Source organism: Thunnus albacares, chromosome 14 (assembly GCF_914725855.1).
Source record: "Thunnus albacares chromosome 14, fThuAlb1.1, whole genome shotgun sequence".
NCBI lineage: Eukaryota > Metazoa > Chordata > Actinopteri > Scombriformes > Scombridae > Thunnus > Thunnus albacares.
In genome coordinates, this window is record NC_058119.1 from 10,041,086 (window position 1) to 10,067,380 (window position 26,295).

The 26,295-nt window shown below is 39.3% G+C and overlaps 2 protein-coding genes across 7 annotated transcripts in view; one reads left to right on the forward strand and one right to left on the reverse strand.

Annotated features, from left to right (window-relative positions):
* Positions 1-1,462, reverse strand: part of jag1b (jagged canonical Notch ligand 1b) — a 205,092-nt gene extending 203,630 nt beyond the window's left edge. For all 3 annotated transcript variants that reach the window (XM_044372955.1, XM_044372954.1, XM_044372956.1), the window contains exon 1: positions 1,312-1,462. The gene's annotated coding sequence lies outside the window, so the exon portion shown is untranslated. The remainder of the gene's footprint in view (positions 1-1,311) is intronic.
* sptlc3 (serine palmitoyltransferase, long chain base subunit 3) lies at positions 178-23,073 on the forward strand. Of its 4 annotated transcripts, XM_044372961.1 has the most exons (13): positions 598-698; positions 878-941; positions 3,171-3,362; positions 4,807-4,961; positions 5,962-6,110; positions 9,712-9,836; positions 12,343-12,436; positions 14,527-14,632; positions 15,941-16,160; positions 18,623-18,749; positions 20,658-20,793; positions 22,440-22,569; positions 22,699-23,073. In XM_044372961.1, the coding sequence occupies exons 2-13, from the start codon at positions 903-905 to the stop codon at positions 22,810-22,812; spliced, it is 1,587 nt and encodes a 528-aa protein (XP_044228896.1). In that variant the 5' UTR covers positions 598-698; positions 878-902; the 3' UTR covers positions 22,813-23,073. The 4 variants fall into 4 exon arrangements, with proteins under 4 accessions (XP_044228894.1, XP_044228896.1, XP_044228898.1 ...); XM_044372959.1 differs by lacking the exons at positions 598-698; positions 878-941 and adding an exon at positions 178-391; XM_044372963.1 differs by lacking the exon at positions 878-941 and having other exon boundaries at positions 615-698.
* Positions 23,074-26,295: the final 3,222 nt, after the last annotated feature.

A 26,295-nucleotide genomic window follows, 5' to 3' on the forward strand; every position in this document is an offset into this window, starting at 1 on the left:
GATGTGAAATGGAGCTGTTTTTGTTTACAATGCTCCAAGCAAAGTTTCGTTTATAGGATAAAGAAGAAGTGAGTCGGCACATCTACACAGTACCGAAACAATGAGATAACTGAAGTGTCACTTGTTGGAGAAGCGTTTAACACGAGCAATGTTCAAACACGGCAACAATTCAGAAGAGGCTGAACCGAACAGAAAGGAGGAAGTCACCTTTGTGAGTTCAGTAAAGCACAGCGGTTATATTACCTGACAGTCAAACAGAGGAGACAGTCGCTGCTGTGCCTTAAGAAATATGGCAAGAATAGCTGCTGACGGCAACTTAAAATCACATTTAAACCAAAATGGACTGAGATGTGAGGATATCAAGAAAAATGGCTATCACTACATGAGAGAGGTATGTCTGACAGCGACTGGAGGGTTTAAGATTTATTTACAAAAAAACACTGTGCACCAAATCATGCACCGTGAGTGCGCCTGCTTTACGGTGCTGGAGTCAGGTAGCTTGTTTTATCACTTTCCCAGAGAGATAGCCTTGAATCTGTGCACATGTATTTTATCAGGGGTCTTTACCTGAAACGACCTCCGTGACGTAGGCAAACTTTGCAACCCATGGAGACGGTTTCACAGACTATATATGAACCGAGAAAAATCAACACAATCAATAAATTAACTTACTTAAGTTACACTGTCTAAGCGTATAGGTACGTAAATATGTAATTTGTCATCTCCTATGTTTTGCACTAATTTTAGCACTTAATATTGAAGTTGTTTTGTAGTGCTATTTCGGCAAAGTTGCAAGTTATAAATATTTCAAATATACGATTTTTTTTAGCCTATTGTCGTTGTTTGGAGATTAGTTCATTTACATTTCCTTCAAAAGGGAGAATGTATGTAAACAGCCATATATGAGCGACCCCGCCCTGAAAGCAGGTTTTCTTGGTCAGGTGAGGAAATTGCTGTCGTGTGTTTTGCGATTTTGTTTATCTTTTTCTCTGTACGTTGCGTAATTTTGTTTGAATGCGTTAGATGTAGTATGTTTGTTCACCTGGCTTGTTCTGACTTGAGGCTACGACGCCAGTTCTTGTTTGTTTGTTTGTTTGTTTGTATGGTAATTTCATTTTGTAGTAAAATCAATCACAATTTTACTACACCACATAAAAAGCTGTAATAACTATTTATATCTGTTTCTCCTTGAGTTAGTCCAACAAATTAAGTGCTTTTTAAAGATATTGTTACGTTCAGATGGGTTAGCTAGTTTACATCCATGAAGCTAACCGTTAAATCACAGCTGTTGGGTGGTTCAACAACACTCACCGTTGCTTAAAGATATTTTCACATATCTAAAAGCCATTTTCTGTACAACTGGATCAATACATGTTCCGTCTGCTGCATTTTATATGCTTTTTTAATCCGCTATCGAAGCTGCAACTTTAATGCTGCCTGAAAAACCAAAAACCAAACAAAAATGGCAGCCGGAAGTGACATCTCTTTACTGGTCAAAATTCCATATTTATTTCCATATTTAGTAATTCATAATTTTCTTGAGTTGTACAAAACAAAATGTCAATTCCAGCAATAAACAGTCCTATCTTGAGAATTGATTAAAATATTCGTTATTGTGCAAGCAGCAGTGTATATTTGTATTTTTGTTGCTCTAGATGGACAGAAATTACTGTGAATTGTGGAAATACCTTCATAAGAACCATAAGTATAATTGAAACATGCAGCAATTAATCTTTCATAAAAACAGATGTGTAGCGTTAGCTCGTTGACACCAGTACAAAAATCTGCTTAGCCCTTGTGAGGAACTGAGGCTCAGATGAATACTTAACATTGCTGTAATTTCTTGTGTAACAACTGACTGTTGCATCCATCCATCAGTTTGGTTAAAAATGTCCCCATCAACTGCAATGACAGCCAGGGAAACACCTTTCACAAGAAACATCATTTCTTAAAGGATACCCAATTTTTCAAGTGTGTCTTAAAACAATAGTCAGGTGTCCAAATGAACACTGAAAGAGATTTTCCTCACTGTAATCATTCCTCCTGTTCATACTGACTATTAAAAGATCCCCTTCAAAGGCGCTTTCAGTATAAGTGGTGGGGGCATACAATGTACACACAGTCATTATGTGCAAAAATATATTTAAAAGTTTATCTGAAGCTTTAGCAATCTGAGTTAGTCATATCAAGTGGATATCTGCCACATTTCAGTCTTTTTAGCATCAAAGTCCCTCTTCGTGTTTTCTCAGACAGTGTCTCCCTGTTGAGCTGTAGTGGAAGTATAGAAACAAAAAGAGGGACTTTGGCACTAAGAAGACTGTAACGTTGAAAGATATCTACTTTATTTGACTTGTTTGGCTGAAGCTTCATATTAGCTTCAGATAAACTTTTAAATACATTTTTGCACAGAAGAAGGCTTGTGGATTTTGTTCCCTATCACTTGATGGGGGACACTGTAAGTGCATCATGAAGGGATCTTCTAATAGCCAGTATGAACAGGATGATTATGGCAAGAAAAACCTATTTTATTTTATTTTTTCATTTAAGTTATTGCTCTAACTGGCCACAATTTTACATACAGTTCTGTATAGAAAACAACTTCCCATAAACAATTATCAGGTTCACATACATAAATTAAGTGTGAATTGTTTTCTAATATTTTTCCTAGAAGGCATTTTAACATGTGACAGAAGGAATAACACAGGTGTAAATAATGAAATTGGCGATTGCTAAATCACCTGATTTGGTTTTGAGGGTCTTGATATTGCACATCCCGGCTCTCTGTCACAATATCATGACTTACTGGGACACTCAAATAGAACAGAGTCATCATTATGTAATACTAACACTTGTGCTTTTTCTGCTCTGACAAGCCAAAATGTCTCCTGTGAAATGGGCTTATTATGTGAATGTTTACAGTATAATATGACAACATTTTTGCAGCATTCATTTAACTTAACATAACTACTAACTATAATATGTGTACTGTTTGTTTTTACTTCAGTTTTAAGTCAAGTCAGTACACCAGTAGAATGTCTCCTTTTAATCCAGGTTAATTGGTGCTATTACAGCTATTTGTTTGAAATCGAGCCACTTTTATTCAAATGGTACTGTTTTCTCTTGTCTCGTTTGCAATGTAAGACAGCTTATGTGGGCTTCTTGTTGTATAGAAAAATGGCCCAGGGACTGGAGTCGCCTCCAGGCAGCACAGGCAGGAGTCCTTTGAACAGGCGCCCATGTACGTGGCTGTCATGACATACCTGGGCTTTGGTATTGTCACCCTGTTTGGCTACCTCAGAGACTTCCTCAGAGCTGTGGGCTTAGAGAAGTGCCATGTCGCCCAGGAAAGAGAGGAACAGAAGGTTGGTAAAACATCCAATCATCACAGTCCTAGGCATACTGTGGGCATACGCACATACTGCAGACACACACATGCACACACAGACAGTTGGAATAGAGGAGCATGCATGCCTTGGGTGTCAACACATTTTGTTTTCCCCTAATTATTTCAATTTTTGCTCTTAAGCGCTCCCTCTGCCTTCTTCATTCGTGCTCCTCTGCACTTTAATGTTGCCATGGGTGAGACAGGACACCACAGAGAATATCTGTTGAAGACCTAATTAAATCTCCGAGGATTCAAGTTCCTTCTTTGTTACTGTGCTTCAGATTCTAGACAAGGCCTGAGCACTGCAACATAAGAGCCATTGTGTTGCCATAGTGCTTAAATCCAAAAAATTGCACTTAAGATATTGTAAGTTTGTGGTAATGATTTGTTCTGCACTGCTTGAATTAAAATAAGTAATGCTGTGAGCATGTTTTTGTTGCCATTTTGGTAAAGCGGTACAGGCAGAAAACAATAAAGCAGTTTCTAGCAGGGAGGCAGTTTTCTTCCTGTGTTTGAGAACAGTCAATATGAAGTCAAGGGATGGAAAGTTTTACTGTATGAGGGCTCGGTCATGGTGGTGGCTTCACTGGATCAGACAGCATTGTTAACAGCATTGTTAACATTGTTGTTAGGGAATAATTCTTTCAATAATTATCATATTAATATTAACTAACATATAGTATGTATAAAGGCTACAGTAGATATAATTCTCCTATCAAGATAACAGTAAATGTGGTTTGAAGTCACCTATTCTATACTTTAGTTCAGAGGGAAACAATAAAATGAACACATGTACAGTCTTGAAGAGTTTGAGCAAACACATATCATATACTTTACAATATGGTCTGTTTTTTTATGCAAGAGCTCCTGACTGAAAACTACTTTGAGAAGGTTGGAGAGAAAACAAGTACCTTTAAATCTCGATTACTTCAGGTTCAACATGGAACAAGATTTATTTTACATATTTATATTGGAGCCAGAGCAGACAAAGCCATCTTTTACTATAAAGGATGTGCAGAGTCATTTGATTTTTAAAACCACAATCATCTGTTGGTGAATTTCATCTCAATATAAAAATCTGATTTATAAGATATACTTGACACTAGTCCATTAGCGAAAAAGAATTCATATCATTGTGCTTGAAAGATGCCGTCTTGGAGAATATTATATGATATCATCGTTATGTTTTTGCCATTACGTTTAATTCCATTTTAATGTGCTGTACCTGTGAAATCTGTCATCATCTAATCGGGGATGTTGCTTTGCTCTAGTCCTTGGAGACCTTTTAATGCAACCAGACAGTCCCATTTCCTGCTTTTTATTGTCTCCAAGGTTTCATCAGCAACCCACTTTACAAACACTCTTTAATGTCCTTCTACTGGCTTATTGTGTGTGTTGAATATGTTTGTCTCTGCTTTCAGGATTTCGTACCACTTTATCAAGATTTTGAGAACTTCTACACTCGAAACTTGTACATGAGGGTACGAGACAACTGGAACCGTCCCATATGCAGCCTGCCAGGACCTGTCTTTGACCTGATGGAGAGAGTTTCTGATGACTACAACTGGACATTCAGGTAATACCAGCTTTGATAGATTGGGCGAGCCATACTGTAGGCTTATGTTCATATATAAGAGTAAAGTTGAGAATTTAATTAATTTTAAAATGTTTTTGAATCCAGAAAGTATATTTAGACCGCTAGACTCTGTTACTTAATTGACTTGATCCATCTCTGTCAGCTAATGGACAAAGATTGAAACTTCAGCCTGTGAGTATGTGTCATCAACAAGGACATGTCAGTTTTTGGACCACAGTTGAGATTCCTCTGTGCTGCACAGCAGGGCCATGGAATATAACATGAATAGGAATATGAACAGAGCCATTGGGAGGGGATATGGCATAATGAATCAGGGAAGAGGGGTAAGCATGGATTACATGTTTAAAGAGGTTTAATGTGACTGGAAAAAAAGTAGAAATGGGGCAGTCAGCTTGTCTTTTGTGTCAAAGTGTGGTGAATGGGTGAAGAGACATTTTAGATTTTGTTGTGGTTTACAGGTTTGCATGAGTTGTGAGGAGAACTAGGTCAGTTGATGAAATGGAAAAACAATTAAAACATTGATACTGATGTACAGGGAGGATGTAGACTCTTGACTTTACCTGAACTTGTATTATCCTGAGAAATTTGTTTTGGATGCTGCTATATTCACTACATATTTTTTTCTCCAGTTTATTCTCTATGGAGTTACGTTATGTATGTGCTTGCGTATTAGAAGGCAGCATAATCTATTGATTCCGGCTAAAATGAGTTGTGAATATTTGATTATGTTCTTCAAACGATCCAAGGAAATAAGAATAACAAACTCTACTGCAGTCACTCACTGGTGTTCCCTTTAAATAAACATTGTTATAATTGCACTTCTCATGAATAGAACTCCACTGATGACTTAACAAGTTTATAATTAGCTATTGTATTTAATTGAATGTTGATGGCTTTTTATACCATGTAATTAATTCTGTCAGTGCATGCAGAAAAAAATAGAAAGGCTAAGGGATTCCTAATGTTTACATGCTTGCAGATTAACTGGGAAGACGATACATAGTGTCATCAACATGGGCTCCTACAACTACCTCGGTTTTGCTGAGAACAACGCTGATTTCCTGAAAACTGTGACAGACAAAATGCACCAGTATGGGGTTGGGGTTTGCAGCACAAGGCAGGAAATTGGTAAGTTTGTGGTCAATGTTTCGGTTGTACAGATATAAAAAGAAAATGTGTGCCACTTGTCCTATTGAGCTAGTTTCACATTTCTTATATGTACACCTATTTTAAGTCTGTGTCGGACCTTGTATAGGTCGAATATCAAACTGGAAAGGAAACTTTCCATCTCCCTCATCACGTATGCCATCATTTATTATCTTTCTCGTGAATTATACTGCCTGCATGTTTAATTATCTTTCAGTGGCTGCAATGTAATATGAATTATTCACCCTTTGTTAAATTATGTAAAATCTGAGCATAAGCTGAGATCATTACACACTGGTCCACACTGAGCAGTGGGGAAATGATATCATAGTGAAATGTAACATTATGAAACACCCTGGACATTAGGCTGGATGCAAAAGGAATATGTGTGATGGAAGTGTCAGAACAGCAAGGATCAGAAAGTGGATCCCTGGCTTCAGATGAATTTTGAATGCTGTTTTATCTTCTGAACTTCAACCCTGTTTCTGATGGTGTCAAAGTGGACTATGTGTACCAGGATCTCATGTTCCAGCATCCCAGTGTTGCTTTAGTGAAATCTGATGATTGGCCATCAGCCTTCTGCTGATGGGTAAACATGTCAGAACTCACCGAGCAGGTCACGTGCTACACCAAGTCTTCTTGAGAAAAGTAGTTTATTTTCTCTCTGTCAGTGATGTTTAGTTTATGGCACTTCTGACAGCACCGTGCTGTATATCTACTGAGAGCAGGCTAAGGTGAGCAGGTTCTGAGCAGGCTGAGTCGCTGCATAGTGTTGCATGATATCAGCAGTTTGACAAGACCAAAGAAAACCAGAGGAATTAAAGGGCATGTGATTATTAGTAATATGTATGTTTGTCAAAGTGCAAGTACACACCCCATGCTCCTCCACACTATCCATTATTCATTTATGTGATTTATTTATATGTTTATTTCTCTTTTAAAATGGGACTGTTTTTCACTGAGTTTGTAATCTGTGTTTCAGATGGCTCACTAAGAGGGTTAAGGAATAACAAGCATTTCTCCCATGAGACCTTATCAAGCATCAATTATTAAAAACCCCAGTGTGTCTGTAGGAGCAGTGACGCCATTATCACAAACGTTTTAGTTCACATTCAGGCATTTGTATTGGTCATACACAGAATTTTCATTTAAATCTTCAAAATCAAAATTTCCTTTTTGTTTTTATTGAATTTACTTGAAGCACTCAGTTTATTCAAAACAAAAATCTTTGTCTTTCATACTTCACTCTTGTCCGTGCCTCTTAAGTTCTCTTAAGATGAAAGTTATCTATTTGTGATGCACAGTTCCTTTTAAAATGTTTCAGTTAAAAAGTTAAAAGTTCAGTTCATAAAATGACCTAAAATTGTAAATCATTCTCCCATAACTACTACATGTATTTAAGTGCACAGAGTGCAATTTGAGGTGTTTTTCCATATATTATTTCATTGAATGGGGATGTGAAAGTAGATACAAAGTGCACTGAAAGCACACCCTGTGAATAAACAGACATGTCAAACATTCATGGATTTGTATTAATGGATAGCTCACCGTTACCGCTTTCCTTGCAATCATTAACATACAGTAAATTAGATAATGATGTTAAGCATTCAAATGAATGACAAATTACCAAGAAATGTGTGGCTACCAAGCACACAGCAGTGGGTATTTCACTGCTATGTGTATAGTAATATAATAATGTAATCGGGCTCTTTGGCATGTTTACATGTTAAAGCTAAGCCATAAATGCTGTACTTGTCTGTTGAGACCACAGTCGAGGTTAGTGATAGAAATTATTAACTCTTCTAGGCTGTTTTATTTTCTTTTCTTGTTGTAAAAGCTTTGAAGAAAAACCTCAGTCATAGGTTTACAATGAAAGAACTGAATTAGCTTGGTGATTTGCAGAGACAGTTTTTATCTTCTCACCATTATAAGACTTTCCAACCTTGGGAATAGTCATATAGCTTTTTTGACAGCAAGCTTTGATGATTGTGGTAGAAAGAAGGTGACCTTGGTAATTCAGAAGACAGTTGAGCAGGTTTTATGAGATGCATATGACAGTGTAGGTATATTTTATTTCAGTTAACTCAAGTAAGCAAAGTGGTTGAAATCTAATAAAGACTCTGATCTCTCTTACCTGAAGAGTATCCAGACCCAGAGGAGAACGGCCCTATGAGGTTAGCATATCAATAAGGAGGCAGGACATGCCTATGAAGCCACGGCAAAGTAAAATGTTCTTTAAAGAGTGCAGACGCCAATGCAGTCTGATTAGAAAAGCTGCACATGCCAGCAGGGGCTGCGAGCCTGGGTGGTTGAGGAAATGTATGAATCGATTTGACTTGGTGCAAGGCCTGATGGAAAGCACCGAATGAGAAACACCATAAAGACAGAGCTGCTTCACTGCATTAGGTTTTTATACACATCACTCAATATCCATTTCCCAGTCCTTCCTGAAACATTCAGTCTGTTTGAACTTTCTAATACCTGCTCGCTGTGGTTACTGATTGTTATTGAATTTGATTGTAATGATTAGTATGCAGTGTATAGGCAATTAATGCACCATTTCCTTATGTGGATGACTTTTTGTCACATCTCAAAACCACATTTTTATTTTTGTTTACATTGTTAATGGGTTAGTGTCAGGGTTAATGGTAAATTAATTAATGTTTCTTTTCAGCCTTTTTTTAAAATAACTAGCTAGGAATAGAAGTAAGTAAAAATCTTTTTCCTGACCTGTTTTGTGTTCCTGCCATGGTGTTGGCAATTTTATCTTTACAGTAACAGTTTGTAGAATATTAAGAATGAAGGGGAGTGATATACTGTATGAATAAAACAGTTGTTAGCAGTCATTAATTGCATCACTGGTGAGTTGAAAGTATAGAATACTTACTCTATAGTAAGTATAGAGTGACTTTTGCCCAACAGTTTATTAAAATTTATTGAACTCATGTTATGATATATCACTACCATATAACCTCACCCAGAGCCAGCAGAAATAAAATACAGTATATATATGAACCTTTCACTGCCTGCCTCTCTCGCTGTAGCTCACAATTATACCAGTAATTCTTTTTTTTTTATCAGCTAACCACAAGGGCAGTACCGAAAGCACCCTAGAGATACCCGAAAATCCCACTTTTATTGCACAAAATAGAAAAACACCATGTCAGGTGGCCGATTACAATCTGATCAATTTTCTAAATGAATTCTGGTCCCCGCCTGTCACATTGTGTTATAACCAACTGCCTCTGTCCCAAAATGTGCTGCAGAGGCATTTTAGACCTTGCAGGATCTGCCTTGATATTACCTGAGATGAAAAAGAGTAGTTGCACAGAATTACACATTTATCATATCTTGAATCTTTATAAATCTCTTCAAATCCCCAGAGAGTGAGAGGCACTGATACTGTGAGTGCTGGTGGTCCAACCCCCCCTGTATGCATTATATCAGGACGCATTAATGTCTGTCAAAACTTATGACTGGGTTACTAAGACCAGAAAACCCAGAGACTCAAGGACTATTAGATCAACTAAAGGTACAGTGTTTTTGTCAGGGTGAGTTACCTTTTGTGATTTTTGTCATGTAGGTAACCTTAACATCCATGAAGAGCTGGAGCAACTAGTGGCCAGTTTCCTGAGAGTAGAGTCTTCTATGACTTTTGGGATGGGTTTTGCCACCAACTCGATGAACATTCCAGCACTTGTTGGGAAGGTACGTGATTTAACACACTAAATGCCACACAGCATACAAAGGAAACCCGACTTTATAAGGGAGCGTGTTTCACAGCGCAGAAGAAATTAATTTAATTAGCCTAGCTTTTGTTCTTCTCTTGCATATGGCCTAAATTAATGAGTAACAGTCAAGTAAACTCAGCTGCGAACAACTCCCGATCCACCCCTGTTAATTAAAATCATAATTAAACATTACAGTAGCCAGGAGGTTGAGACTCTGGGCATATATAGCTGCTTTCAGACACATAGACAAGGAAGGGCAGGTTTTGTTAAGAGCGCTACTCAAGGGTATGATTGCTCTGGCCTGTCGGCACACCAGCCTAGCTCACACAGACGGCCATGGGTTACCAGGGGCAACACACAGCTTGAATATCTGTGATTGGACTGGACAGGAAGGAGGGGAGGTTGACTGTTTAAGTGATGAGACTGGGGTCGTTTATGCAGCTCAAGAGGTGCAGCAACCCTTTAGGCTGCAGCCCCCACAGTAACCCTGTAGGGGCTGGGGGTCAACCCACACTGCCAACTCTATCCTACAGGGACAGGCAGTGCCAGGATAGGCCTTGCTGTGAAGGCAGAGCTACATTAGAGTGACAGCTGCTGGTAGACCAGGGACCAGGCCAGCTGGACCCCAGGCCAAACCGAGGGTATCTGTCAGTGAGAGGGTGTCAACATACCCTCTACAAGAGTTCATTCAAACTAATGCAGTCAAACGCTTAGAGCTTCCATGTTAAATATGCTAATGTACGGGAGAGAATTTCATGGAACGGCTGAATTAATTTGCATTCTGATTTGTATGGAATATGAAGGACTCTGCTCTCCATTAAGAAAATTGTGATTTTTGCGTTGGTCGAAACTTCGTTGGACATGAAACAGATGAAAGGGGATTTACATATACAGTAAATACAACCAATTTAACGCAAAGAGGACCTAGATATAGGTGATTATGACTGAGCCATGGATGGGGGCGGGAAAAGGTGTGGGGTGACATATAATTGGCCAGGTGGATCCATTTTAGAGTGGCAACTAGGATACAGTATATTCTACAAGGCCACAGTACAAAAAGCACAAAGATATGTTGAAATACATTAAAAAACAGCAATCTCTCAAATGATAAAGTAAGTTGGTAGCAGGCACTGTTCCAGTTCTCATCTATATATTGTGAACACTATAAAGTGTTCACTTTAGAAGCAAATTATTTTATTCAATCCCAAGGTAGCATCTGATTGGTCCACTCAATTTGGAACATGATCATATACCATCTATGTAGATTTCATTATCATATTAATATACTGTATGTATTCATATTTTAAAGAGGAATTCCACCAGTTTTACACATCAGTGCTTACAGGTTTTTGGCAGTACTGCTGCATGTGCTCCAGAGGGAGCTGCACGAAATCTGATGAACTGCCTCAAGTGTTGTCACGTGAGTCAGCGTGGGTTGGGGCTGAAGTCTACACATATGAAAATGACAAATTCTGGGTTTGTAAAGTTAGAAAGAAGTGAAGTTACCAGATCTCTGTCGCTCTTCATTTCTGCTTGTGGATAGCATCCCAAGGCTACACTAGCCACTACTAGCATAACACCTGAATCTGTACAGTCAAGTGAATCAAGTCGAGTTGCACTAGGTGATGTAGGTTCCAGGTTTTGACAAGGAAGAAGAATGCATGGGATAAAAAGACAATATCTCTGGTTCTGCTCATAGACTGTAAGAAATAATGGATGCAGCTATCATTAAAACAAAATGTACTTACTGGAAAAACATTCAACTCCTTAGAGGGTCTGTTAGCACAACAGAACGCTGAGCAAGACTTTTTTAGGCCACCAAAATATTACAATTTTCTTTCATGAACTGAAAACACACTGAAATAGTGACGGCAATGCCTATACTTGCCATGGTTACGTTACCTAACCAACGTTGTCGCTGTGGCAGCGACTTGTCAATCACAACGTAGCCAAGCCCTAAAGCATGCCCTGCTTTATCGTCAAATTTAAATTATAAGGGACCATAATTTACAAAATGAGCATCTTGCTGTATTGAAGAGGACTTGAAACTAGTGATTTGAAACCATAAACTCATCAAGAAAATGTTTACTGAAGTAATAAATCAAGTGAAAAGTAGGGTCATTTCCCCTTAGACTTTCATGCAATCGGATTTCTTTTTTGAGCCAGTGGAGTCGCCCCCGCTGGCCATTAGAGAGAATACAGGTTGAAGGCACTTGGCATTGGCTTCACTTTTCAGGCCTGGAACTACAAGCTTGGTTCTGCTGCTTTGATTTTGATCTTTTTTTGTCCATCGTGGTCCAACAATGTTACAGGAGGACAATGCTAAATTGGTGGAAGTCTCTTTTAAGTTTTTTTTTGTTTGTTTTTTGCTGTTTTGTTTTTGCTTGTTTTGAGGTTTTTTTTAAATGCAGGTACATGTGTGTCAGCTATTACACTGGAATTTAAAAATTTGAATAATGTCTTTTCTCTTTGCTGATTTCCAGGGCTGTTTGATACTGAGTGACGAGCTCAATCACACCTCTCTCATCTTAGGGGCTAGACTCTCAGGAGCGACCATCCGTGTGTTCAAACACAACAGTGAGTCCAGTTGCTATTTTATCTGAGCATGAGCCATAGCGATTCTGCCTGATAACAATACAAATAAAGCAATAAAGCATTACCTAAACCTAGGTTTGGTTTTCTGTGTGTACAGCCACCACTGCTCACCCTACCCAGTTTTTCTTCTATTCATTCCAAACTATCGGTGCTGTGAAAAACACACTACTTTCTGTGCGGTACAGGATTTGCCTTAGGAACGACCTACTTAACATTCTGTGTTTAGAGCAGCAAATGTAAAAGCTTTAATGCAATGAGTTCAGTTTACTGTCATGACTGTGTTTATCCATCAGCAGCAGAGCAGCAAAACAGAAGTTTATTTGTATGAAAATGTCATCTTATTTAAACTATCTGTCCTCTATTACACTGTCAAATTACATACTGTCAATAAGGGAGAATTACTAAGCATGAGTGATACAATGTTCATTTTGCTTACATTAGGATTATCCCCTGTTCTTTCAGGAGACAGGACAAATGAGCCAGTCCTCTGGCAGCAAATGTGTCCTGACAGGTACAAGCAGAGTCAGTTATGGGTCCTCCAAGCAAATCCCAGAGGCTAGTCTAAAGGCAAAGAGCCCTCAGGCACCTGAGCAGCTGACCCCTCCCTGCCTCTATACCTCCTGCACCAGACACTCTGACAGCTCAAACACTCCTTTATTGGTAGAGGGCCAATATTTACAAAGAGGGTTATACCAGTTAGCCTAGCCACAACAATAGATATTTTTTTTAAAAAGTAAAGTGATGTTTTATAGTGATATTTATCGATGTAACCTCCATCTAAAATTTCTAAGATCCCTTGTATATATTTGACATGCTTGAGGTGTTAAGTGGCCCTTGCATAGAGGTGGAATTACCATACCAGAGAGTAGATAAACTGGTCTGTCCAGTCTGGCATTGTCAGGCTTGTCTGGTGAAAATATTTCAAATAGTCATAGCTAAAGGGTGCTCTGTTTGAAAGTTTGCATTCTTATTAGTTCAAATAATAAAATGTCTGAGTTGGAAGGTTAGGTTTTTGTTTATAAGCTAGTAACATTTTTGCATACTGGAGGTCAGTGCAAAGATAAGATAATTGTATGAATATCCACCATGCACGCTTCACTTGAGGAAGCAAAGACTACCATCCTCCTCATCACGGTCATACAGTATCTCATATCAGGCTGTGGCTTATCTTAAATCAGCGCTTAACTGTGAAATAATTTTTTCCCCCATTCTTGTCTGTGCTCAGAGCAAGCCACTGTAAATTCATCTGCTTTCCTTATTGTTGAGACTGGTAACATTAGATGTACTCTGCACTGTTGAGCTCCAGGAAGTGATTTTTATCAGATGAGCATCTGCTGCCTCTTAACTAAACCTGTTTTTGTGCTGCGGCAGAGATATCAATCATCTATGACACATTATTGGCTATGACAGGTTTACTCGCTGCTCAGCTGAAAATGGTTGGATTGCAGTCATACTTTGAATAACGCTCCACATTAACTAAAGCTATTCAATACTGCCATCTGGTGTGCAGCAGAAGGTAATGATCATTAATAGTATCACATTTAACCCGTTAAAAACTATAAATGCTACTGGGATATGACTTTACTGAAGCCAAAATTTCAGTCAGAATTCTAAGCAACTATGCAGACTGCAATGAAGAGACCTTTGGCCAAACTCATATTTAGCTCAGTTAGTAATCCCCTCTGATACAGACTTTGCAGGTGTTCATTAGCATCAGGCAGCAGAGTCTGTAGTTTGTGAAAGGTGTTTCTGGCAGATAAAATAGTACCTTGTGTACTCTGTGAATTGCCCTGCCCTGTGGAAATGATTCTATTCACTGTTGTTTGCTTTTAGCCAGTGATTTTGCAAGTCATGATTTGATTATTGCCACAGTCTGTATACTGTCTATGTACATATAAATGGTAAGTGTTGTGTGCTTTTATAACGCAAACCTAAAATATTATAAACATCAGTGTGCTATGAGCTTTATCTGTCTTTTCATAAGGTTTTGGGGTTGGATTGTTGAGTTTCTTCATCTCTCGCCCTTGCTGTCTTTCTCTTTTTGTATCTGTGTCTGTATGTATGTGTGTCAGACATGCACAGTCTGGAGAAGATGCTAAGAGAGGCGGTTTGCTCAGGGCAGCCTCGGACTCACAGACCCTGGAAGAAGATCCTCATCATGGTGGAAGGCATCTATAGGTCAGCTGTCATTACACAACACGCACACATAACTCACACACATATCTGGGGTCAGAAGATATATTGTATCAATCTTTTTAAGTACAGGCTTCCAGGTGGTCTTTAGCAGAGGTTTGCACAGCCAGATTCAGACTCTGCTCAGGTAGGAATCTTAATTTGTAACCTGAGAGCTTTCTCTGTGTTAAGCAATCCCTATAAGGGTCTCTGTTTCAATTGCTTCCCTTTCTACCCTTGAATATTGGATAGTGTGTGTATGCACTTGTGTGTATATGTGTGTGTGTGTGTGGTTGGGTACCGTTTGATTACTGGAGAGAGGAGAAAGGTATTGTGTGTCTCTCCTGGCAGTGAGCTATCCTGAGTCTTAGTGACCCTCTCCATCTGCTCATTAGCTCCAAATCAAGGCCAAATGGAGCCACAGAGATTGACTTGGCTACACCCCCAGCTCCAACTGTTTATCACAGCCATTTTCTTTTCTCCTCTCTTGCCTCTTTTTGCCCTCAGTTGCATTTCAGAACTAAAACATAACATATTCTTAGTGCTTTTAGTAAACATGTTGTTTTTCCTCAACATATTTATTCAATTACTTAATTGTTTTATGACAACCGTCTTATTGAACAAGGAGGAAAACCTTGAACATGGCCATCAGTTGGTATTAATATAATAATTAGTTCCACATCCATCCTGGTAATGTGAGAGACAACTTAATTGCACATCATCAAACAGGCTTTATCAGGCAATAATGTCTAATGTCAGGCTCAGACATTAGCGAGATGCCGCTTTTCAGTACAACACTGAAAGAACTAATGCTCCATCTATCGCCTCCCCAGTAACATCAAAAGGCTCGGATAAAGAGTAAGCATGCTTTAGCATTATCCTGGGCCTGCCTTTGATGTCCACATCAGTCCTGGTGAAACCCTGTCTTATGTCATTTGGACTGCAGACATTCTCATCCATAGCAAGGATAGCAGGTCTGGGATTGCTCCATTCCTCCCGCCATATACTCACTCATGCTGTCTATTTGTAACCTTAAAAGGCTTGCATCAGAAGGGAGGAAGAGATTGGAGAGAGGTGGGGGTAAAATGAAAGAGGCCTGCAAAAAGATTCTTGGAAGGTTGGGATATGTGAAATTATGTAATATGCAATTACAGATGTACAGATGCTCTGCAGTGGATGAAGTGAGGTTGAGGTCAGATTATTTTTCTTTTCAGTAATCATTTTAAGAGTTTAGTTTATAATTGATTTAATGTGTGTGTTCATGTTGTTCTTGTTGTAACTTTATTCTTTCTTTGTGTGATTCTTTGTCATTAGCATGGAGGGCTCAGTGGTGCGACTTCCTGAGATCATCGCTCTGAAGAAAAAGTATAAAGCATATCTGTACTTGGATGAGGCCCACAGTATTGGAGCAGTGGGACCTACAGGGAGGGGCGTGACCGAGCTGTTTGATGTGAACCCAGCTGATGTGGATGTGATGATGGGCACCTTCACCAAGAGCTTTGGGGCTGCTGGAGGCTACATCGCAGGGAAAAAGGTTGCTGTCGATCTTTGAATTCTCTGTTTCAGTTTTCTCTGCATTCGTTTTCATTTGTAATCAATATTAATACACTAATATAACAATTTTGTCTTACTGAACATATCCAAATCCCTTTTTTATTAGTTTGTTGTTTTTGATCAAAGAATTTCTTTCTGTACTTAATTTTCTTCTAAAATCAAATAAAACATACGTGGGTTTAACAGGCAATAAAGGTCCTTAACCGGAACACTACTGGGAAAGTCACAGCATGACTTAACACACCGGATACACTGTCTTGATGCAACAGCACAACAGCTGATAGAAGAGGCAGTGTATTTGCTTTGGGTTTTTTTTTTTCAACTATAACAGCAGTGCGCTGTTACACTTAACAACTCTGCCTGTTTTAAATTATAATACCATCCATCATCACTGTTTTCATTTCCCTTCATATCACCAGGTCATAGTATACACATAAGAGACTTAACTTACAAACACTGCTGTCAACCTGTTGATTCTCCTGTCAGGCAGAAACTAGTCTGGTTGCTATGCGGTTCATTAAAAGTAATTCTCCTGGACCTGAACTGGGTCAAGATAAATGTCAAGATATATTGTGTGTAGATGGGATTAATCCCACTGAATCAATTCTAATAGCCTTGGGTAAGTTGTCAGTCTCAGGAAACCAAATAAAAAAGATGACTTTGATACTTTCCGGTCATTGTTCAAACAATCTGGCAACGATTGTCTATGTAACAACATTAAGCCATTTTGCTCAAAAGCAGGTTAAAACACATCATGAAAAGTATGTTTAAAAACTAATTAACACAGGTCTGTTTTTCAAGACACATGCGATTTAGCCATACACACTCCATCACATGTCTTCCTTGAAGCTCTCACATGTCCAACAAATGTTCACTAGGCTGTGACTCTGGGCCTTTGTAATTCCTTTTTACTCCATTAAAAAGTACACTTTAGTACATAACCACACCGGTTTTGTAGCAGTTGATTAGAAAGCAACAGAGGAAACGGCCATGTTGTTTGAATTAGGTATTCAGAGAGGGACCCTTCCTGCCTTATGTTGGCTCGGCCCTGCTCTGCCATAATAAGAAGGTAAAGCTGGCAGAGGGCCAGCCCCTTCTTGTGGCAGGCGTCGGAACTGTGCTCCAGATTTAACAGGATGGCCTTTAACAAGCATGATAATGTTTGAAGTATGAACACTCTGCCTGATTTGACAGCTGGCTGTAGTAAACTCCTGAAAGAAACAGGCAGGAAAAGAGAGAAAGCCTTTAGATTTGATGTATTTGTTGTTGTGGTGAAAGCCCCCAAATCCTACATTAAATGGATTTGCGTTGCCCGACAAAAGACTGCAGATGTGTTCTGGAAAACAGTCATGTTATAGCTATTTTATGAGTGTACCAAAAATAAATACACTCCAAGCTCCTTCTAATTCACTTCAACCTTGCATGAAGGAAGTTTTGTTCATTAACCGTTTATCCAAAAACTTGGATGGCATTCAAATTAGGTTATCATATATATCCGTTTAAGGACTGTGTGTGTGTGCTGCCCTGGCACTGCTCCTACTCTGTGGCATTGTGGACATGTATCGCCACATCAGTACTGCGGCCGCCATGTGGCTGCGGAAACACTCTGAGCTGTCACTCCACGCCCCAGACGTGAGATGGATTTCGGACATGTTCTCTTAACTGGTTTATCTTGGTCGCACCAAAATCCTGCGGGGCCCTAAAGCGGTGAAAATCCCCCGCCTTAAGTGAAAACAGATGTCAGGTTGTTTCAGGGCTCTTACGTTTAAGCATTTCTCCTAAAATCCCTTCCCCTTACAGTATGTGTGTGAGGAAGCCACAGCCACCGCCCAGTAGGGACAGATGGCGGTGAGTGGAAATGGTGGCCAGACAGCATCTCCAGCTACGTATCATCACCCCACACCCGCTGGCCACCACTCAGCCACCGAGCAGCAGCCCATCAAAGCTCCAGGCCCGCTCCAACCTCAGACCACTTACACACACACACACACATGCTCTAGGGACCCATGACTGAATCAATTTCTTGAAATCTTGCTCTTCTCTTGACTACCACTAGCAGAATTAATCTCCCGCTGACATTTAGGAATAATGAGCATGACAGTCCTCATTATGGCTCATTGCAGTATGGGTTCTTTCTCAAATTAGTGCGCTGGCTCCCTCAGAGCGGAGAGCAGGAAAGGATCCAAAGCTATTCTAAAGTCAATGCCAAATAGTCATAGTGACAGAGAAATGACTTGAGGTATTTTAATTGATTCTCAGGTGTTGACTATACATGAGCTCTCTCTAGTGGTCCTAGAAGAAAAGTGCAGGGCCTCACGTCTTTCCTAGAAGATATGAAATCAAAAGTTTATTGTTATATTGTTTTTCTATTTATGAAAAAAAATTGACAGTAGACATATTGTGTACAGTATCTGTGTTGATTATCTGTGTCCTATGTTACAGGGGCTGGTAGACTACCTGCGCAGCCATTCTCATAGTGGAGTATACGCCTCGGCCATGTCTCCTCCTGTCACTGAGCAGATCATACGTGCCATGAAGTGCATCATGGGAAAAGACGGGAGCTCAGAGGGTGAGTATGTCAGCGCACGGGGTCTCCTTCCAAGTGAATGTCATTCTCAATCTCAATCTCATTATCCATATACTCGTCAAACCTGATGTTCTCTGCTTAGACAAATATTATGTCTGTCTTATAAAAAATTTTACACCTTTTTATAATTTTTATGGAAACAATAGCAAACCAAATCCAGAGGACAGTACCAATGTTAACATTAGGAGTAACTCCAGACCTGCAGGGAAAGACAAACAGCTGCTTGGTCAGAAAATATGGTAGCAATTACTGGGGTCTGCAGCGGTAGAAAGAGGGGGGACGTGCAGTCCCTGAGCACACGTGACCCTAACGTGGAGGAAATCATTTTCATGTGTGTTGTGAGGAACCGTGTACCTCTGAGAAGTTTCTGCTTTAATGGCATCAGACACTAGGGCAGGGAAGTAGTCATTACCAGACCAGTTGCACTACCGCCAATGCAATTCTTGTTGAGTTATTGTACTTGTAGCTGTGGTGGTAGTGGGAGTTAGTACACATAGTGGTGGTTGTAGTAGTAGTGACTCTGAAAATTCACACTAAGGGCAAAGGTCACAGTTAAGGAGCAAAAACAGGCCTATGCAACAGGAAAACACGCAAAAAAAACTGTCAGTAAAACATGTGGCATTATACAAAATTACAGAACATGTCTATCTTAGAGCGCTGTAATGGTATAATCACTCCAAGGTCTAAAGCCTGGTGTGTTGTTGTGTTGGCGGTTGAGGTATATTGTACTTTCATGCAGAGATGAGTAACTTCCTCATCTGGCTCTGAACCAGACATGCTTTGCGTCTGACGTAGCCCAATGAAATAGGTGTTGTGGAGAAATGAGTTTTGACCTGTCTTATAGAGGGAAGGGAACACTGCAGTCTTTCAAAACATCAGCTCCAGTGTCCATCAGAACACTATTAACGCACGCTGTGGCAAGACACGTCAAATGATCTTAGTGTATATGCCATATTTGTTTTTATTCCTCTTCCTCTCCGTCTTGCTCTGCCTCCCTCATCTTTCTCTCTAACGTAGAATTTCACACTTTAAGGCAAACTGGTGGCAACAGCTCTGAAATAGGGAAAACCTCTGACAGACAGCAACATCCACACATTCTCACCTACACTTATGATTCCTGTGTCTGGCAGCATGTTTTTGACCTCCATGCCCTCTCTCTTTGCAGAGAGGAACAATTTACAAAATGGGGCCTGTGCTTTTTGGCAGATGCCCGAATGTTATGGGTTTTTTTTTCCTTCACTGGCTCTCTCTGCTGAGATAAGGGGATTTAAAGTGCTCTCTTACATCCCTTTGAAAGAACTGCCAATCTGTTCCCAGGTAATCAGAGGGAAACAGAGCTGTGTTCCAAGGCCGGGCCATGCCAAACTCTGCTGCAGCCACGGAGCAACCTGGCTCCCCAGCGATTCACATCGTTAGGGCACACAGGGGGTTAGCAGAGTGCTCCGCCTCTGCTGCCTTTGATTAGTTTTCTAATACGTTTATCTGAAATACATGCAATACTTAAGTATGATTTGTATTCAGTTTCAGTCATGGCTACGCTCCAGTGGCAACCTAGAGTCACTCATTTTGTGCGAAATCCATCGTATCCAATTTGCGAGCCCTCATTTTGGCAACATGCAAGTGCGTACGCCATGCCGTCAGGCGGACAAAACTGAACCATCTGCTGCTGCAGCTGAGTTGTAATCATACGCAAGCTCATAGTGGAGGCTGGAATGGCCCAGATGGAGGTGCAGGACTCAGGATGAGATGGCCCTCCAAAGAACTCACACTACATTAGCTACCACCAACAGGTGATGTCCCCCTCTGCAGGGGGCAGTGGAAATATGCAAAAAAGCAGTGACTTGGTGCTTCACTTATGTACATCTGGTGGTGTCCTTGTTTTAATTGTAGGTATTAGACGGATCCGCCAACTGGCAGAGAACACCAGATACTTCAGGGCCAGACTGAAGGAGATGGGCTTCATCATCTACGGCAATGATGACTCACCTGTGGTTCCAATCCTGCTCTACATGCCAGGCAAAGTGGTGTAAGTACGCTTAAACTCTCACCACACTGGCACAGGATTGACAGATACATTTGCCTCTTTTGGAGGAGAGTATGAATATTGTCATATTAATTGTGCATAACCAAATTTTGAAACAATAAATTTTAACTTCATTGTCCCTCGTTATCACAAGCAATTTCAGGCCAGGTCACCATGGTATCATGTCTAAGTGATTTGAATGGCCGCTAATATTACACACTCCAAAGTTTACATGAATCAGTGGTGTAGACTGTGTCCATGTAGACTGGTATCTGTGACTACTTAAGAGAAAACATCAGGTACTGGTTACGTATAACCCAGGACTGTTTCAGCCACTCAGGTATAATCAATTGGGTATTAAGTGTCTTTCAATGCTCATCACTATTAATACGCATGAAAAGTCCAAACCATTCAGCGATTGCCATAATCAGAAGTGACTCTAGTATATGATTACAGTAGTGCAGTAGGAATGATGGGTTCAATAAAATAATACATAATTAGTTATATGTAATTATTTTAATGGGCATTTTTCAAAACAGCCATTTCTAACCTAATTCCAGGGTTCATTTTCTTCTCTTTTCAAGACACATTTTAAAGACAATTTCATGAGGAGTAACAGTCTGGCACCCACTGCACTATTATTAAATATTGTAATTAAATATGTATTAAATCTACATATGTCCATATACTTACTTCCTTGTTTGTCCTTGTGACATTAAAGATGCTGGTGCTGGCTTAAGTTTTTGCAGCAGCATCATCGGTGTGAAAAAATGTACACACTGTGCTATGATATAGGGCTAAATGGATGCATCAATATAATTTAACACATGCAAAACATTTCATATATACAAAAGTTTTTTCTTCTTTGCGATGCTGTGTCAGAGTCACCAAACCTTTTCCAGAACATATGTTTATGGTCTGAACTCTCCCAACCGTCCACTTCCCCACAAAATTGGGGATCATTTACTGCTTGGCCTCATCAATGTTAAAGTCATCAGACATGTTTTTATTGTTCTCAAATTGTGAGTTATGTGTTCTTTTTAATTCATCATATTTTGTAGAAATTATCACACGTCATTCATACCACAACACATTCAAACTACATAATTAAAGGTTTGGAAGGGCCAGAAGCAGCAGCATTTCTCATGACTTACTGCTGAGGATAAGCAGCAAATTTTTTTCTCATTCTGATGTGGCTTTTGCACATTTTGGAGAATTCAAACCTTAAAATGTAAAAAAAAAAAAAAAAAGTTTTGTATTTGATAGATAATTTGTCCATCTCTGTGCTGATTCCATTCTCTAGACAGTGAAACAGTGACACTGTACAGACGCTGGTGCAATGATTCACACCAGCAACTTTACAGGCTCATAGTTTCACTGTTGTTGGTGAGAGGTGAAATTTTGTCCTAAAGTTTTGTAATTGTGAAAAGATAACAACAGAAGTAAATAATCATAGTGCCACATATTATTAGAAGTTGATGTTCAGGAAATTTAAATTCAGTTATTTCAAGGAGTATCATCTGATAACAAACATTACACTGCATTTCCTTGAGTCAGAGAAACCCTTATTTAAAACTTGTAAAAACTACAGTCTTTTGTCTTCTGTGTAAAAAAATGGTAGTCGTGTTTGTTTTTCTGTCACTATCCAGGGCTTTTTCTCGAGAAATGCTGGAGAGGAAAATTGGTGTAGTTGTAGTCGGCTTTCCAGCCACGCCGATTACAGAAGCCCGAGCTCGTTTCTGTGTGTCTGCAGCACACACCAGAGCCATGCTGGACCAGGTACACACACACAGTACAGATACACAAATTTACCAACATTCACTTTTTTCATATTCCTCTCTAAGTCTTTGCAGAGTATTTTTTCATTTAAATCAAACACACATTCTGAGACTATTCTTTTGTCCTCAGGTGCTGCACCATCTGAACGAAGTGGGAGACGCTCTCTGTCTGAAGTTCTCACGACAGAAATATTCCTCCTGTCCTGACCTCTATGATGAGACAGACTTTGAGCTGGACAGCTGATATGACCCTTGACACCTTCACTTCACAGTGTCAAAACTAAGTCTAAGTGTCCACGCCACAGCAGACCCATAAACGCACAATGTTGAGTAACACCCACATCTCACAGCAGAAGAAGGGCCAAATGTTTGGCAGCTGCTTTTTTTATATGTTTGTAAAACATTGTGATTTAATAGAACACTTACTTGTGCTTCTTAACAAGGTAAATTATATGAACTCATGAGAGTATGAAATACTTTATTTCTAAATAAATTTATTTGTGAATACATAAATGGAGTTATTGCACATGCCTGGCTGGATTGGTCTCAAACTCAAGTATGCTGTAAAATACAATATATTGAGTCAGACGAGTTTTTATTGTGAGACAAGTCACATATTGTTAGTTCAGTTAGAAAGTTCAGTTTCTCTGCACTCTTTTGAAGACATCTTTTTAAATTTAGATTTAAAAAAGGGGTCATATCATTTCATACTTTTATTCTAAGTACTGTCTATATTTGGATATGCAAAACTTTTTTTATGAAAGCATTTTTTGCCTCATAAATTGACACCACTTATTTATAAAAATGGTTGTAGTAATTTTAAAGAGAATATAACATATAACATGCATTGCTAATATTTTGAGTGCTTATTTATATCTATATTATTTTTCAAATAAAACACATATACAGCACATGGAAGCTTCCTGAATGTGTTTTGGATTAGGAAGGGTCATTAATTATCCAAAGAGTAGGCTTCTAAAGCTCCTGAAGCTTTCCTTTGAAACTGACACATGATTATTTACACTATATTCATGGCTGAACTGATTGAGCAAAAAATGACAAAGATGCCTTGATTGCGTTCCATCATGAGCTGTTCTTATAAAAATCTTCTCAGTCTAATAGCGCTTTCATCTCCACAGTAAATGATAACCTTCCTGTAAATAATAGATCACGCAGCAATTACTTCTTTGACATGCAATTAAATCTCAACAACCCCCGTGCAGTATAAAAAAGGTGTTATGGCTTGTTTTGTGGTGAGACTAGCTCATATTCACCAAGTCTTAACAGCTCAATTATTGATGTTTTAAAGACCTGCTGTTCTCTTTCACGCACAAACTGCATAACAGTTGTGAAGGTAAGCATGCAGAGTATGCAGCACCTGAGCCAACAGAAACCAAACCCAGCAATTAGCACTGAACTCAAAATTCCCGTGGTATGGGGTAATCATTTGATTAACACAGGAAGGATTATAGATGGATGATAAATGTGTTTTCACAATGTGTCAAAATTGGGTCTAGTCGACACTTGTTTACCCTCAGGGCATCACTGTGTTTATGTTTTTTCCTCCATATAAACAACATAGTGATAACCTTTTACAAGATGGAATAAAAATACAATATTCAGTCCTTGGGGAAAAAAACATGAACTGCAAACAGACACAGCAGAGAGAAAGTTTAGAGAAGTTAAAGTAAAGAAAAAAAACACTTTCCCCCTAAAGGAGAAAGCAATTGAAATCTGCTCTATACTGGATCACTTTGTTCTGTAAGTAAATATTCACATCTGGCTCCTATAGCCAGAAACAATAGAAAACAGTTTCTTTAATCCTCAAATCTGTGATGTCATACCAGTGTACTGTTTCATAAAGATCTGGAAGAGATGGGCCTCAGATTTTACACCGGGATATCTGTTATTAATTTGTATTTACTTTCACCTTTAGTCTAAATGTGACCGTTGTTAAATTTATTGAGGATTTACAGCAGAAAACAGGTGTGTGTAAAGAGACATTTAAAGCTTGAATTCTCTCAAAAAATAACTCGTCACAGACATGGAGCGTTCAAACACTGAGCTCTATTGTGATTATGCAGAAAGGCAAACTCTAACTTGCAGAGACTTACCAGTCACATTTTTGCACATAACATTTGCACAGCAGGGAAAATGCTTGTATGAAACTCATATTTGATAATGAAGCTAAGCTCAAAGAAGACATTGTTTTAAATGTTTTTTTGTACTGAACAGCATTTTGCTTTGGACAATACTCAGAGTTATCATGTAAGTAACTGAATCACAGTAACTTCTGGAAGACACATTTATATGGAGCATCTGATGGAAGTCTTACTGTATATAACACTAAACCTGAAAAAATATGGTTATGTATGAGTGTCTGTGAGAAAGAGATTTATAGCAATACATTGTTCAGTGTGTAATTGTTCCTCTTTGGATATAGCAAGAAATGAAAGCAAACTGTGGATGTCAGCAGATACAACACTGACAAGCTTGGTTACATACAAGTGCAGCCCCTTCATATCACAGCCATTACAATGACAGTTAACACATTTTTTTAGTCTTTTTCCTGGCAAAAAAAAATCAAAATGATCAATCCTGTTCGGGCATTGAAAAGAAAATGTTCTTCAGGTACTCCATAAGACCTGTTGTCATAAAATCATTACAGTCAACACTAAAGACATCAATTTCAGATTTCTGAGTGTGTCTGTTAGGTAAGGTGTCCTGCCAAATTTCCCCGCAGTCACTTCTAACTGCCCTCAGCGTCAGCCGAAGTGGCAAATGGTCTGCACTGGCATTCAAAACATCTGTGCAGCCAGACTACTGGTGGCAAGGCCCCAGAGACCTGCCTGCACCAGCCTCTTTTGAACTGCAGATCCAAATACACTGCACTTATTGGAATGGCATGTAGCTGCTATTCTGAAGGGGGGATCCTCTGCTACGCCTTTGATGTCCACCACTGTGTCCAAAGCAGGCGAGGCATTCTCGCTGCTCTCTGTTTTCCATTTGGAAAGAGATTTTTCTATTCTGGAAAGGGATTTTTTTTGAAGTGAAGCAGACAAAGGACAGATTTACATGGTTCAGACAGCTAGGCTGTGCCCGGAGTAAGTAAGACTGTAACTGAAGATTGTTGTAAAGCTGCATACTGGGAGGCACTTGTTAACAGAGAGCACAATGAAGTAGGCCAAGGTGGTGAATTTCAGTAGGACAGAGGGGAACTTGAAGTGTGTTTATGTATATATTGTTAGCCTAATTCAGACATATGATCACTTTCATGAGGTATTGGTGAGATAATTTGGAAACAGGCAGCTTTATTTATATGAATTACTCCATCTTGTTCAGTCCCATCGTCACTGGATTTTGTGTCATGTGTTCAAAAAGTAAGCTGCCACTTTGATCAAGTTAGTTATATCTTAGCTCAAGTAAGAGCAGGGTCTGTGTTTATCAAATATCTTTGATTTATTCCTGGGAATCATGCTGAAAGGTTGACAGTTATTTATGAAACATCACACATGTGCTCTGCTACTGCAGGTAGCAGATGCCCTCCCTTGAGAGCGAATGACGTAGTCAGAGCGATAAATTGTAATTAATGATGACGTCTTGTTGTTTTTCTTGGTCTGGGTTTCGGTTCAACATATTTACGGAGACTGTGTGGCTGCTACAGTTTATGTGTTGCAGGCAAAATTAAATAAAATACAGACAATAACACAACTTGTATGACAACCTT